The sequence below is a fragment of the Chiloscyllium punctatum genome, chromosome 8 (genome assembly GCF_047496795.1).
Source record: "Chiloscyllium punctatum isolate Juve2018m chromosome 8, sChiPun1.3, whole genome shotgun sequence".
NCBI lineage: Eukaryota > Metazoa > Chordata > Chondrichthyes > Orectolobiformes > Hemiscylliidae > Chiloscyllium > Chiloscyllium punctatum.
Genome location: NC_092746.1, coordinates 35683976 through 35700370, shown reverse-complemented (window position 1 = coordinate 35700370; position 16395 = coordinate 35683976). Strand labels below are relative to the sequence as shown.

Below are 16395 nucleotides of genomic sequence, written 5' to 3'. Positions count from 1 at the left end.
CATTTCATGAAATATTTCAGAATACTCAAAATGTATAATCCATTGAGTAAGAAAGACTTCAAAGGAAGCATGTACATCTTTGGTTAACTGAGAAAGGTATTAAGTAGTTTCTTCTGAAAGAGTGTGTTCTGAAGAAAGTTCAGTGGACTTGAAATGTTAACTTTGCTTTCTCTTCACAGATGCTACCAGTCATGCTGAGTTTTCCCAGCAATTTCTGTTTTTGTATTAAATAGTTTCAAAATGAAAGAAAAGTTATGTAATTTGGGAAGTCAAAATTGAACAGAATGTAAACAGCAGCAAAGCATGACTAAAAGATTAATGAGAAAGGATAAATTATAGTAGGAGGTAAAGCTAGATAGAAACACAAAAACAGTACAAGTTTTTACAGGTATTTAAAAAAGAAAATAATTGGTAGAGTTGATCAGATGGACCAATGGACTGAGGAGTGGCAGATGGAGTTTAATTTAGATAAATGAGGTGCTGCATTTTGGAAAGGCAAATCAGGGCAGGACATGTACACTGAATGGGAAGGTCCGAGAAAGTGTTGCTCAACAAAGAGATCTTAGAGTGCAGGTTCAAAATTCCTTGGAAGTGGAGTCCCAAGTACACAGGATAGTGAAGAAGGAGTTTGTATGCTTGCTTTTATTGGTCAGTGCATTGAGTACAAGAGTTGGGAGATCATGTTGCAGCTGTACAGGATATGGGTGAGGCCAGTTTTGGAATACTGCATTCAGTTCTGATTTCCTTGCTATAGGAAGAATGTTGTGAAACTTGAAAGGATTCAGAAAAGATTGACAAGGATGTTGCCAGGATTGGAGGGTTTGAGCAATAGGGAAAGGCTGAAGAGGCTGGGGCTATTTTCCCTGGAACTTAAGAGGCTGCGAGGTGACATTATAGAGGTTTGTAAAACCATGAGGAGCTTGGAAAGGGTGAACAGCCAAAGTCTTTTCCTCAGGTAGGGGAGTCCAAAACTAGAGGGTATAGGTTTGAGGTGAGAGGGAAAAGATTTAAAAGCAACCTAAGGGGCAACTTCACGCAGAGGGTGGAGTGTGTATGGAATGAGCTGCTAAAGGAAGTGGTGGAGGTTGGTACAATTACAACATTTAAAAGGCGTCTAGATAGGTATGTGAATACAAAGGTTTAGAGGGATATGCTGGTAAATGGGACTGGATTAATTTAGGATATCTGATCGACATGGACGAATTGGCCCGAAGGATCTATTTCCAAGTGGGCGGTACAGTGGCACAGTGGTTAGCACTGCTGCCTCACAGTGCCAGAGACCCGGGTTCAGTTCCCGCCTCAGGTGACTGACTGTGTGGAGTTTGCACATTCTCCCCATATCTGCGTGGGTTTCCTCCCACAGTCCAAAAATGTGCAGGTCAGGTGAATTGGCTGTGCTAAATTGCCATAGTGTTAGGTGAAGGGGTAAATGTAGGGGAATGGGTCTGGGTGGATTGCGCTTTGGAGGGCCGAAGGGCCTGTTTCCACAGTGTGAGTAATCTAATCTAATCCATGCTATACAGCTCTATGATTGGAAGTGAGTCTTAGTCTTCAACAGAGTAAGTTTGAGGAATTAATAATCGAAAATAGATACACAGAAAGTTATATTGAACTGGTCTTTTTGCATCTGTTTTCAGTGTAGAAAACGTAAGTATCATTCCAAGAATACTTGTGTGGTGAAAGGGTATGAAGAGCTTAAAACAATTACAATCACCTGTGAAAGCATATTGAGAAAATTGCTCAAACCAAAAGTTGCCAAGCTACAGATTCTGATGGACCTTGTCGTAGGATTTTTACAGAAGTTGCCGTTGAAACTCAGTGGCTTAGTTGCGCCCTTTCAGGAGCAGAGGAGTCAGAACCCTTTGCATCTGTCCCAAGGAAACACTGTAATATTTTATTCAGAAGGACATAATGGGAACATTGTGCAGTACCTTAAGATCTGATGCCAGTACTGATGCCATAATTACTTGCAAATTTGCAAAGATATGTACGAAAGTAAGTGGGAAGAGAAGGGCGGCACGGTGGCACAGTGGTTAGCACTGCTGCCTCACAGCGCCAGAGACCTGGGTTCAATTCCCGCCTCAGGCGACTGACTGTGTGGAGTTTGCACATTCTCCCCGTGTCTGCGTGGGTTTCCTCCGGGTGCTCCGGTTTCCTCCCACAGTCCAAAGATGTGCAGGTCAGGTGAATTGGCCATGCTAAATTGCCCATAGTGTTAGGTAAGGGGTGGATGTAGGGGTATGGGTGGGTTGCGCTTCGGCGGGGCGGTGTGGACTTGTTGGGCCGAAGGGCCTGTTTCCACACTGTAAGTAATCTAATCTAATCTAAAAAAAAAACATAATGAATCTGCAAAGGAATATATAAAATTGAGAGAGTGATCAAAATTTTGATGGAGAATAATGTAGAAAGATGTAAACATGTCCACTTTGATAGGAAGAATAGAAAAACAACATACTATTTAATGCAGGGAGATATTGCAGAATTCCGAGGTATAGATGAATCTGCGTGTCCTGATACTGTTTTTTATTCACTCATAGGATGTAGACATCATTTGCTGATAAATTTTAGAAGATTACTATATAGGTATAGCTAGTAATTAGGAAGACACAGTAAATATTCCTACAAGGAGAATAGAATATAAAGTTAGCTATGTTTTGCCACAGTTGTGAAGGGGGTTAGTGGGGCCATTTCATGAGACTTGCATATGGTTTTGGTCTCCTTATTTAAAAATGAATGTAAGGGTGTGAAAGAGATTCAGAGAAGGTTCATTTATACCTGGATTATGTTCTGAGAAAAGGTTGGACAGGCTGGGTCTGGATCCATTGGAGTTTTGAAAAGTAAGGTCACCTTATTGAAGATCAGTAAGGTTTTGAGAGAATGGATGCTAGAAGAATGTCTCTCTTTTTGACAGAGGTGAACAGCAGGAGACACAGTTTAAAGTAAGAAATTATTTGTCTCAGAGTGTCTTGAGTCTTTGGCAATCTCTTCCCCAGACAGCAGTGAAAGCAGAGCCATTCAATGTTTGTAATTCAAAGGCAGAGACATTCTTGCTAAATAAGAGGTGAAACATTATGAGTAAGTAGGATTATGAAGTAATCAGGATTAAGGAGTAATTAGCCATGATATTACTGAATAGTAGAGCAGGCTGAGGGAGCTGAGTTGCGTCACGATAATTCATAGGTTTGTATGAGTTTGAGTATTTCATTACAAACACACTGGAGTTAAATGGAGGCTATACAGATTGAAGCTGGAACCAGATAATGGTGAAAAATTCCTGATTCTGAAGGCAATTAATGAGTAATTACATGAAAATAACTCACCAATGGCCAGTTTGTTAAAATGCATTTCATAGTTTGTCATTTTAAAATCTGAAATCACAGTCTCCAATTCAGAGCTGTAATCATGAGGTGATTGTGTTCAGAAATTACTTTGTCAAGCACAATGTTTTCAATTAATTGAAGTGTTTTTAGAATTACATTTTACAAGATGCCTTGTATTGTAGGTGCTCTGAAACATTTGACATCATTGCAAATATTGATGCTACAAAATAACTGGCTTCATAAGGTGGAGAAAGTCATATCAGAATTCAAGAAATTGAGATGGCTACACACACTAAGTAAGCAATTGTCTGTCTCTGGGATATTAAATTGATTTTGTAAAGTGTCAGTTGGCACAGGCCATATTTAGCAAAGTTTATTACGGTAGAAATAAATAGAAATGAAGTATAATGCTAATTGTTTTGATTTTGTTTTGATAAATATTGCTATAACAGCAGTAAGTTTTCAACAACTGTCTCCAACTTAGTTTTTTTTATTCTGTGATTAATCGGAAACAATGCCCACAAATGATCAGTTTATATAATGATCTGTAAAAATAAAAACATTTGAATTACTGAATCATTACAGTCACAAATATGCAATATGCTTCTTGTAATGGCGTATCTTTCATAGATAATTAACTTTTTTTTCCCCACAAACATAAGTGTTGGAATGTGACTCTAATTTACATCAAGTCCTGTTCCCCCATCACTTTTGTGCTCTTAGTCTGATTTTGCAACCAGATTGTGAATCTCACTGGGGTGTCGTAAGAAGATTATTTACATCTCATCATGATCTAATCTTGTATCATTAATCTGCAGTTTCCTAATCTCTAATTTGCCAGCGAGGAATTAGATGACTGCAGACATGAACTTCAGAGTGGATATCTTCCAACTCCAGTTTGTCACATGTTCCTCCAGGACTCCAGCTCAGACAGCTCTCCAACATCTCAGGTTACAAGGCATAGGCAACAGCTGCCTGCAACCCCCAATCCACAGAGGTTGGCTTAAAACTCTTGGCAGCCTCACCCATGATCCCAGGACACATGTCCGACTCAGAATGTGGTTTTTCTCTTCAATATTTTGGAGCACACCGCTGCCTTTCAGTAAGTGCTATTGCTGAACCCATTTTGTGCGTAGAGACAAACACCCCCTTCGTGGATTGGACCAGGGTGCATCTCGCTTACTGTCCTAGCTCTCACTCACTTTTTACCTATTTGGATGCACACTGCATCTTTGCCTTGCCTTGCTTTGCCACTTCATTTGGAACTGAGAGGTTCGCTGTCTTTCTGTGTTGCCTTGCCTCTTAGTGCAGACTCAAAGGCAGGCAACTTGTTATGATTGTCAGTAGTGATCAACTGAGGGGTGAACATTTTGATTTGATTTGATTTGTTATTATTGTCTTACGTACTAAGATATAATGAAAAGTATTGTTTTGCATGTTATTCAGCCAAATCATACGTTACGTAAGTACATCAGGGTAATAGAATAGAATGCAGAATATAGTTTTACAGATACAGAGAAGGTGCAGAGAAAGATGAACTCTAATATTTGAGAGGTCCATTCATAAGCAGGGAAGAAGCTACTTTTGAATCTGTTGGTATGTGCTTTCAAACTTTGTATCTTCTGCCATATGGAAGAGGTTGAAAGAGAGTGTAACAGGGGTGGAAGGGGTCTTTGATTACGTTGGTTGCTTTCCCAAGGCATTGGGGAGTTTAGATTAGATTCCATACAGTGTGGAAACAGGCCTTCAGCCCAATCAGTCCACACCGACCCTCCGAAGAGTAACCCACCCATACCCATTTCCCTCTAACTAATGCACCTAACACTGTGGGCAATTTAGCATGGCCAATTCACCTAATCTGTACATTTTTGGATTGTGGGAGGAAACAGGAGCACTCAGAGGAAACCCACGCAGACACGGGGAGAATGTGCAAACTCCACACAGTTGCCCGAGGCTGGAATTGAACCTGGGACCCTGGTGCTGTGAGGCAACAGTGCTAACCAGTGAGCCACCATGCCGCCCCTTAGTGTCAGTGGAAGGAAGGCTAGTTTGCGTGATGAATGGTGGCATTCGCAACTGTCTATAATTTCTTGCAGTCTTGGGCAGAGCAGTTGCCATACCAGGCTGTGATGGTTCCCGATAGAATATTTTCTATGGTATATCTATAAAAATTGGTAGGAGTCATTATGGACATGCCAAATTTCCTTAGCTTTCTGAAGAAGGAGAAGCATTGATGTACTTTCTTGACTGTAGAGTTGACGTGGATGGACCAGGATAGATTGTTGGTGATATTTCCTCCGAGGAACTTGAAGCTCTTGACCATCACCACATCAGTGGAGGATTGTGTCCTCCACTCTGCTTCCTAAAGTTGATGGCTGACTGCTTTGTTTTACTGACATTGATGAAGAGATTGTTGCCTTTACACATGTCACTAAAATCTCTGTCCCTTCCTTGTACTGTCTCTTCATTGTTTGAGATCTGACCCACTACGGTGGTGCCAACAGCAAGTTTGTAAATGGTGTTAGAACTGAAGTTGGCCACACAGTTGTGAGTGTATTCGGAGGATAGTGAGGTGCTGAGTACGCAGCCTTGCAGGGCACTGGTTTTGAGGATTATTGTGGATGAGATGTTGTCACAGTTAGGCGGAAGTGTGGGGGAAAGAAAGAAAATAAAGAAAAAAAGGGTATATAAATTATTTGGATGTAAACATAAGAGGTGCAGTTAGTAAGTTTGCAGATGACACCAAAATTGGAGGTGTAGTGGACAGTGAAGAAGGTTACCTCAGATTATAACAGGATCTTGACCAGATGGGCCAATGGGCTGAGAAGTGGCAGATGGAGTTTAATTCAGATAAATGCGAGGTGCTACATTTTGGGAAAGCATATCTTAGCAGGACTTATACACTTAATGGTAAGGTCCTAGGGAGTGTTGCTGAACAAAGAGACCTTGGAGTGTAGGTTCATAGCTCCTTGAAAGTGGAGTTGCAGGTAGATAGGATAGTGAAGACAGCGTTTGGTATGCTGTCCTTTATTGGTCAGAGTATTGAGTACAGGAGTTGGGAGGTCATGTTGCGGCTGTACTGGATATTGGTTAGTCCACTGTTGGAATATTGCGTGCAATTCTGGCCTCCTACCTATCAGAAAGATGTTGTGAAACTTGAAAGGGTTCAGAAAAGATTTACAAGGATGTTACCAGGGTTGGAGGATCTGAGCTATAGGGAGAGGCTGAAAAGGCTGGGACTGTTTTCTCTGGAGCGTCAGAGGTTGAGGGGTGACCTTATAGAGGTTTACAAAATCATGAGGGGCATGGATTGGATAGATAGACAAAGTCTTTTCCCTGGGGTCAGGGAGTCCAGAACTAGAGGGCGTAGGTTTAAGGTGAGAGGAGAAAGATCTAAAAGAGACCTAAGGGGCAGCTTTTTCACGCAGAGGGTGGTACGTGTATGGAATGAGCTGCCAGTGGATGTGGTGGAAGCTGTTACAATTGCAACATTTAAGAGGCATTTGGATGAGTATATGAATAGGAAGGGTTTGGAGGGATATTGGCCAGGTGCTGGCAGGTGAGACTAGATTGGATTGGGATATCTGGTCGGCATGGAAGGGTTGGACTGAAGGGTCTGTTTCCATGCTGTACATCTTTATGACTCTATGAATGTCAGGCATCCTGTCACTCTGAAAGCTGTCTCTGAGAGCTGGATCATGTCAAGGACTCACCATGTGTAAATAGAGGGCGACTTGGTGATGGAATACCTGCCTCTGTGGAGTTATTTCAGAACACAAGTCACTTTGACACCATGGCATAAGCACTTATTGCAGGAAAGCTGGTCAAACATTTTTTAAATAGTTTGATAATTCCATTTTTAAGTTATTTATTCATTCCTAAGGTATGGGTCTTACTGGAAAGCTAGCATTTCTTTCCCTCAAAGACATTAGTGAATGAATTTGTATGTCATTTGAGCATTTTCACAGACATTATTAATTAATTTTTAACTGATTGAGCTTAAATTCACGAGTTGTGTGGATGCATTTGAACTTGTTTTTCCAGGTTGTTAGTCCAGGTCTCTACATTACCAATTCAGATTCACTGTTACTGTACTACTGTACCCTTTTTTTGAGAAATTTAAAGAGTTGGTAAAGCAATGGAGGATTTTCTTCGTGCTATGTTCGTATCAAATTTTCATAGCATGCGCTTACATCAAATATTTTTTCATAAAACAAAGTTTATTTAATTTCAGGAGAAAGTGAGGACTGCAGATGCTGGAGGCAGAGTTAAAATGTGTGGCACTGGAAAAGCACTGCTGGTCAGGAGAGTCATGTTTCGAGCATAAGCTCTTCATCAGGAATGTGGGGATGGGGGCCAAATGGGACTTCGAGATAAATGGATGGGAATGGGGCTGGGCTGAAGGTAGCTAGGAATGTGATAGGTAGACCAAGGTGTGTGATGGTGGTGATAGGTCAGAGCAGAGTGTGGAGTGGATAGATGAGAAGGAAGATAGACAGGACAGTTCAATAGGATGATGCTGAGTTGGAGGGTTGAATTTGACTCTCCCATTTGTTCCACACCCCCCACCAACCCACCCTACACTCCTGGCACCTTCCCTTGCCACTGCAAGAGGTGTAAAACCTGTGCCCATACCTCCCCCTTCACCTCCATCCAAAGCCTCAAAGAATCCTTCCACATCCGGCAGAGATTTTCTTGCACCTATAAGTACCTCATCTACTGTGTATGATGCTCTCAATGTGGTCTCATCTATATTGGGGTGACAGGATGCCAACTTGTCGAATATTTCAGAGAACATCTCTGGGACACATAGACTAAACAACCCCACTGCTCTGTGGCTGAACTCCCCTCCCACTCTGCCTAGGACTTGCAAGCCCTGGGCCTCCTCCACTGCCAAATCCTAGCCATGTGACGACTAGAGGAAGAACACTTCATCTTCTACCTTGGGACCCTCCAACCATATGAAATCAAAGTCGATTTCACCAGTTTCCTCATCTCCCTTCCCCCAGTGCTATCCCAGATTCAACCCTCCAATTCGCCACCTCTTGAATTGTTCTACCTGTCCATCTTCCTTTCCACTTATGTGCTCCGTCTTCTCTTCCAACTTATCAGCATCACCATTACCATCCATCTTCATCTACTTATCACATTCCCAGCTACCTTCCCCCCAGCCCTTCCCGCCTCCCATTTATCTCTCAGCTACGTGCCCCCCCCAACACACACACACACATTCCTGATGAAAAGTGTGGTGCTGGAAAAGCGCAGCAGGCCACGCAGCATCCGAGGATCAGGAGAATCGACGTTTCAGGCATAAGCCCTTCTTCAGGAATCAAAATGTCAATTCTCCTGCTCTTCAGATGCTGCCTGACCGGCTGTGCTTTTCCAGCGTCGCACTTTTAGACTCTATTTAATTTCAATTTAATAATGTTACTGTAAGAAGTTACCGTTTTGGAAGATGTTAATATATTTATTTTCACAACTAAACACAATGGATTAAGTTGTTCTATGTCATGGTGCTTCACAAAAGAAAAGATTTGAGATAAGTATCTCCGTTCTTTCTGAGTTTTATTCATTTTCATTCTCACATCTCTCCTGAGAGCATTGACACTTTTTGGGTTACATTTCATCTCATCTGCATTTTGCCAAATAACATCTCACCCACAAGGGTCAAATAAATATCAATACATTCATAGGATAAACCCAACCAAGTAAGCCTTCATCATCATCATCATCATTATAGATGCAGTCAACAAATATAGGACAGATAGGTAATTGAATCTCACACTTTCCGGATCTGTATCACTCCACTGAACTTTACTGCTGAAGTATTAGAAACAAAGGTTATTTTTGATTATCTTTAAATAAGATAATCAGACCTTGTATTTGATAGCAACACACCAAATGTGTCCCAAAGTACCTTAATTTGAACTGTTAACAAAATCTTCAACTGGAAAATATATACTTTGCACCAAATTAAATCATTTGAGTATTCTTAATAATTTAAATATCAAACTGAACATTTGCATCGTAACATCACTTTTCTTGGTGTAATTTGATGTTGTAAATTTGAATCTCTTTCAGATTTATTCAATAATCCTTTGACACAGGAGCAAGATTATCGCCTTTATGTCATCTACCATGTGCCTTCAGTACAGCTGCTTGATAGACAGTGTCAGTTATTCAAAACTTTGAACTTTATTTTTGAAAAGTTTGAAATTTGAATTGCTAATGAAGTTACAGTGCATACTCATTCCTTGTACAGTGATTACTCAGAAGGAACGAGATGCTGCTTTTGGTACCTACTGTCAAGATCAATTCCGAGTACGTCAATCTTTGGCTTTTGGGCAGAGAAAACCATATTTTACTGTTCAACACATCTCACCAAAGAAAACTTATAAGAAATATCCAGGTGGGGATTTGATCATTACTTAAGTAAATATTATAATTAATTTGTGAAATTAACTTTATCTGTTAAAAATATAATGGCTGCAACTACCAAAATAAATGTTACCATCATATAATGGATGGTTTATTAAGAACACTTCATATTTAATGTCACTTTATCTATGGTCATTGATGAGACCAGGTTGTAAATATGATAGGGTTGAAGGGGTAGAAGATTTTTTTTCAAAAATGCATAAATAAGTAAATGTGTATCTATAACGCAGCAGTTGTGACTCCTCATACAGGATTCTTAATAAATGAGGCTTCAAGCATCCAAAACTGACAGCTATTTATAAACTGAGTCTGAGCATTCTTGAGACCCATACCTTTGATAATGTGTTTTGAACTGACATAATCTCATAGCTAAGGTCTATCTCTCTTGTTATTTTATCAGAAAATTTGAGTGCTCTTAATAATTGGCATTGATATTCCGAGAGAGCATATTGGCACATGTGAGCCATCAGAAGCAGCAGGATAGTATTCCACTATAATCCGTAACCTCAAGATATGGCATATTTCTCACTGTGCAATTACAATCAACCCAGGAGAATCAAATCTGATACACTAATGAATGTTGAGCAGCATGTATCCAGTGTACCTCAAAATGACATCCCACAAGCAATAGATCAAATTAAACCTCTTCAGTCTCCCCACATCCAGCCCTGATATAAGTGGACAATCAAACAGTTAAAAGAAGGAGAAGACTGCATCATCATTTGCATCCTCAATGATGGATGAACTTAGTATGCGTGCAAAAGGCAAGATTGACGAGTTTGCAACCATCTTCAAAGAGAAATGCTGAGTGAACTCCTTTGTTGATCCAAAACCATCTCAAATCTCCTTTGGTGATCCATCACCATCTCAAAACCATCTTGGCTGTATTTACTTACTCGGTGTGATATTAAGAAACAGCTGAGTGCACTGGTTGCATCAAAGACCAGGACAACAACATAGTTCAGGTACTAAACTTTGTACTCCAGACTAACCATGTCATAATCCACGTTGTTCTAATATGCCTATAAAGCTGAGATCTACCCAACAGTATGTCCATATCACAAATCTAATCTGGCCAATTACTATCTCATCGATCATTGCAGCCCAATTTAGGTAATTCCAGGATAGCTCTGTTCCTGACCTTGTAAAGGATTAGTAAAAGCATAGATAAAAGCTGAATTCAGAAATGAAGTAAAAGTAACTGTCCCTAATATCAAGATGGAACTTGATTGTATATAGCATCAAAGTCTGCAAGCAAAATGGACATCATTGAGAATTGGGGAGGGGGTGAGCAGTATAATCCATGAGTTGATGTCTTACTCAACATTTTTTTGTTAGAAAATCACTTACGGGATGTGGCCAAGATTGGACATCTCCAATTGCCCTTGATGTCATGGTGGGCTATCCTTTTGAGCAATGAGTGACTTGATAGGTTATTTTAGGAAACAGTTAAGAGTCAGCCACATGGCTGTGGGTTGGCATCATATAACAGCCACATCAGGTAATTATGGCCCCTTTCCCTGAAAATCATTAGAGAGAAATTGTGATAAAGTGGTCAGGTCACTGGACTAATAATTCAGAAACACAGACAAATGTTCAGGAGACATGAATTTGAATGCCACCATCACAAATGAACAATTTAAATTCTATAAATATTTGCAGTTTAAAGTTATCCTAATATTGGCCATAGCCATTGTTAATTGTCATAAAACTCATCTGGCTCACTAATATCATTTAGGAAAGGAAATCTATCATCCTTAAACGGTCTGGCCAAAACTGACTCCGAACTCACTGTAATATGACTGGAGTTAACTGCCTGTAGAAATGGTCTTGCAAGGCACTCAGTTCTGTCAAACTGCTACACAGCCTGTTCATCCAGCTAAGTCTGACTTACCAACAACTTGGCTTATGCCAAAGCTAGGAGAGTGATTGCATAGACTAGCCAAACAACAGCCTGACATAATCATTTTCATGGAATCATGTATTACAGGTAATGTTCCAGACACTGCCGTTACCATCCCTACTGACGTCCTGTCACAATGCTATATGGTCAGGAGGGGTTGCCTTGGGTGTCCTCAACATTGACTCCAGCTTCATGAAATCAAGTTAGCTATGGACTCTGCTGAATCAGCATTTGGATGAAGCATTGAGGATGGCAAGAGCAAAAGATGGGAGGACTTCAGTGCCCGTCACCAAGAGTGGCTTAGTAGCACTGATGTCGACTGAGGTGCTCGAGTCCTAAAAGACATATCTGCTAGACTAGGTCTGTGGCATGTGATGAGGGAGCCATTAGGAGAGGAAAATTTAAAACCTAATTTTCATCAATTTATCTGTTGCACATGCATCTGTCTGTGGCAATATGGGTAAGACTGACCACCATACAGTCATTAAATCTGCTCTCTGCATTGGGGTTATCTTCCGTCTTGTTAGATGGCACTCAGGGGCATGGATAGTAGTCACCCTGGACCCGGGTGTTGGTCCTAACTTGGTTCCCTGCCCTTGCCACACTCTTAAACTGAGCACTACCAGCCCACCACCCTAAATATTGGACCATATTGTTACTCTCTGTCCTGGCCGTTGGTGGCATTACTACCAGGCTCAATGGAACAGACTTCTAACAAATCTAGCACCTCAAAACTGGGCACCCATGAGGTGCTGTGGGCGATCACTAGCAGCAGCATTGTTTTCAATCACAATCTGTAATGCCATGACCTGGATGAACAGGCTGTGTAGCAGTTTGACAGAACTGAGTGCCTTGTTAGACCATTTCTACAGGCAGTTAACTCCAGTCATATTACAGTGAGTCTGGAGTCAGTTTTGGCCGGACCGGTTAAGGATGATAGATTTCCTTTCCTAAATGATATTAGTGAGCCAGATGAGTTTTATGACAATTGACAATGGCTATGGCCAATATTAGGCTAACTTGCCTATTCTAACATTATCATCAGGCTGGGAGGACAAGCCTGGTTGAATGAAGAGTGCAGGAGGGTATGCCAAGAGCAACACCAAGCATACCTAAACATTTATGTGGGTCCTGACAACATTCCTGTCAATGATACTGAAGACATGTGTTCCTGAACTAATCATGCCCCTAATCAAGCTGTTTCAGCATAGCTACATCATTGACATCTACCTGCCAATGTTGGACGTTACCCTCTCATGTATGGTGCACAAAAAGGAGAACAGATTCAACTTGACGAATTACCAGCTTGTCAGTCAACTCTCCATTGAATGTAAAGTTACAGAAGATGTTGTTGACATTTCTATCTATCAATACTTGCAAAGAAATAACCTGCTCATTGATGCTCAGTTTGATTCCCACAAAGGCCACTTGGCTCCTAACTTCATGACAACCTCAGTCCAAGCAGAGTTGAATGAGCTGAACCCCAGAGATGAGTTGAGAGTCTCTACCCTTGACATCAAGGTAGCAGTCAATCAAGTAAATAATCTAGGAGCCTTAGCAAAACTGGAATAAATAGGAATTGGGGGAAATTGGAAATGAAGATGGTTGTGGTTGTTGGAGATCAATAAACTCAGTCCAAGGACATCACTGTAGGACTTCCTCAGGATGGTGTCTTAAGGTCAACCTTCTTCGCTGCTTTATCAATGACCTTCCTTTCATCACAATTTCAGAAATGGGCATGGTCTCCTGAAGCTGCCTGAGTCTTTGTGCTGCACAAGTGCCAACCAATAGCTATCTCCAACAAAAGGACACCTAACCATCAGTCTTTGACATTTAATGGCATTAATGAATATCTCACAATTAACATTCCCAATGGTTATTAATGACCAGAACAACTATATAAATGCTATGGCTCCAAGATCAGATCAGAATTAGATCCTTGTCTCTTAATTATTCAGTGTTAGTGGCTAACATGTTCAGGTGTGAATTCATGTCAACTTAAATTCAGTGAAAATTACAATTCATTTAAGTTTCCACTAGATGGCAACCTTTTATTTTGAAAGACAACTTATTTCAATTGAATTTTTAAACTTATTTTCAAATAGTATAATCCAAATATTTGATTGTCTTCAATACTGCGAGATGTGTTCAATCATAAACTGTTTAACTCACCTTAATTTATGCTACAGTTTAAAATCAGTATGCTCTATTTATAACAAAATCGCTTTGCATACTGCTGGAGATTTATAATGATTTTACGACAGGAGACATCCATTAATAAAAAATAAAGTACAGAGGAACCTCAATTATCCAAGGAATACTGGCAGGGAGTATTTCGTTCAGTTAATCGAATTCCAGATAATCAAATGCACGATAACATAGTTTAGCCAAGTACCAGGACCTTGTGATCTTGCAAGATAATCAGATATTCAGATAATCAAATGTCATATAATCGAGGTTCCTCTGTAGTATCCCATGTACTTTTCAAAAAGAGTTAGTGAATATGCTGTTTTATAGTAAACAGGGCTGTTTATATCATGTGAAAAATACCAGAAGGGAAGTTGACTTATGGTACAAGACCAATATGAACTAAACATTATTTCCATTCTTTAGTTGACCTGAGAAAGAAATTGCAGACTTTCTCTTTGAACCATTGCAGCTCTTGCATTGATGGTGCTTCCATTATTGTATTCAGTAGGTAATCCCAGAATATGGACCCAGCAATGATGAAAGAAAATGTTGTGTCTTGCTGGAGTACATGGAGTTTATGGTGTTGTCATGTCATTGCTATTGTTGTCCTTCACATAGGAAATGCAAGTCTGAGAAGTGCTGTTGAAGTGGGATCAGTATGATGTATCTTGTTACAAAGAAGTTGAAACCGTAGTGCAATAGTGGAGGAGGAAGTTGGCTATTTAGTTTGGTGACAGGAGTATCGATTAAGCAAATTGCTGTGTCTTGCAAGGTTCAGTGCTGTTGTGGGAAAGATAGCCTGTTAAGTGTAGTATTCTTATTTTCCCCTTCCTGCTCAACTGTCATGTCACAGCTGGATTAAGGCTGTGACAAACGTTGAAGCTGAATAGTTCTGAATGGTAGACAAACAGGAGGTTGGAAGGACCCAGCAAGACAGGCAGCATCAGGAGGTGGAGAAGGCAGCATTTTGTATATAACCCTTCTTCAGGAATGGAGAAGGGTTACACCTGAAATATCGAGTTCTCCACCTCCTGATGCTGCCTAGCTTGCTGTGTTCTTCAAACCTCCTGCTTGTCTAGCTTGGATTCCAGTATTTGCAGTTTTTTTAATCTCTGAGTAGTTCTGAAAGAGCTAAACATTCACAGTGAGTAATCAAAGATGCCACTAGATGACACTGTTGTTGAACCCTTAAAGATACTTTATTGATTATGGAATTTGGAACATGGTCTGGTTAAATTTGTACTAAATCAAAAATATCTTGTGTAGGTTTCAGGAACATAATGGCAGTTAAGATGGCAGTGGCATGAATGAGGTTTGAGCAGAGTGTCAACAAGATTGATTCACATTTCTTCAGCATTGCGGCCTGTGTTTTGGAGACCCATCGCTTTCACTGTGTCCATTGTTTATTTCATATTTAAATGTAAAATAAATGTATGGAACAGATTAACCCTAGCATCTGTGTTGGTGAGGACCTCAAAGGAAGCTCAGTAGATTGGCCCAACATTGGAACTTTTGTCTATTGATATTTCAGTTTTGTTTCTTGCATCCTTATTCTGAGTTTCACCATAGTTCAAGATGGAAATATTCATAGCCCTTCTGTCTTCTGCTGCTGCCTGATTCTTTTTCCCTATTCTCAGAAGGCAAGACATATTGAAAGGATCTATTGGTTATGTGACAACTGATTTGGTATCTTTTTTGAGATATGTTTCATGTAGCTCTTGACTGTACTTGATTCCATGTGGTCTCTACACTGAATGAAGCTAGAAAGGTAAACAATGTTCTGTTCTGTACACTGGACTGTAGTAGTATATGATCCTGCTGCTGTTTATGATTGCCCACAAGTCTTAATAGTATTCCGGTACTAGATTGCAAGACCCGTCCTTAGTTTCATCCATTCATGGGATCAGCACGCTTTGAGAGAAGTTGTCCTTCAAAAGGATTAAGTAATCCTCCTAAGTATCTAGCCAGGATCTGTGATGACTCCAGCAGGGTTTGCATTAATTGTATGAAAATGATGCCAAATTATGCCAAAAATGAACAATATCATTTCTGGTGTTTATGCTGGTAAAACAACAGTGTCAACTTTTACCCCCTCAAAACGGGTGTCTCCAGTTTGCAAAGCTATATGAAAGTATATTTAATAAATTCTTCAGTAGGATTTTTGTGGCTATTTGGTGTCTTTTTGTTTTCACTTATTTGATAGGTATGTCTTACTTCAGGTTTTTTTTTGTTTTATACATGTATGAGGTTCGAATTTTAGATTCCCAACATGAAGTAATCCAAGAGTAATGGAGATCAGGTTACACAAGTCACAGTGTGCACCTACTTATCGTTATCTTTCTATCCACACTTATTTATATTTGCAAAGCACAATACCATGTTAGCATATCATAAGCATGATTTATACAAATTGTGTTCTCATGAAAATGTCCTGTTGTCAGCATAGGGGCTAGAGCTAACCTATACTGCTGAAAATGTGTTGCTGGAAAAGCGCAGCAGGTCAGGCAGCATCCAAGGAACAGGAGAATCGACTTTTCAGGCATA

The 16395-nt window shown here is 40.2% G+C and overlaps 1 protein-coding gene across 4 annotated transcripts in view; it reads left to right on the top strand.

Moving 5' to 3' along the window:
• The window catches only part of LOC140480234 (leucine-rich repeat-containing protein 72), an 80859-nt gene that overhangs the window by 50319 nt on the left and 14145 nt on the right, over window positions 1-16395 (top strand). For 2 of the 4 annotated variants that reach the window (XM_072574946.1, XM_072574947.1), the window contains 4 exons: window positions 3503-3616; window positions 4139-4422; window positions 9402-9491; window positions 9583-9729. In XM_072574946.1, the coding sequence (XP_072431047.1) occupies window positions 4173-4422; window positions 9402-9491; window positions 9583-9729 (487 nt within the window). In that variant the 5' untranslated portion in view covers window positions 3503-3616; window positions 4139-4172. The remainder of the gene's footprint in view (window positions 1-3502; window positions 3617-4138; window positions 4423-9401; window positions 9492-9582; window positions 9730-16395) is intronic. The other 2 variants (XM_072574948.1, XM_072574945.1) reach the window with 2 other exon arrangements.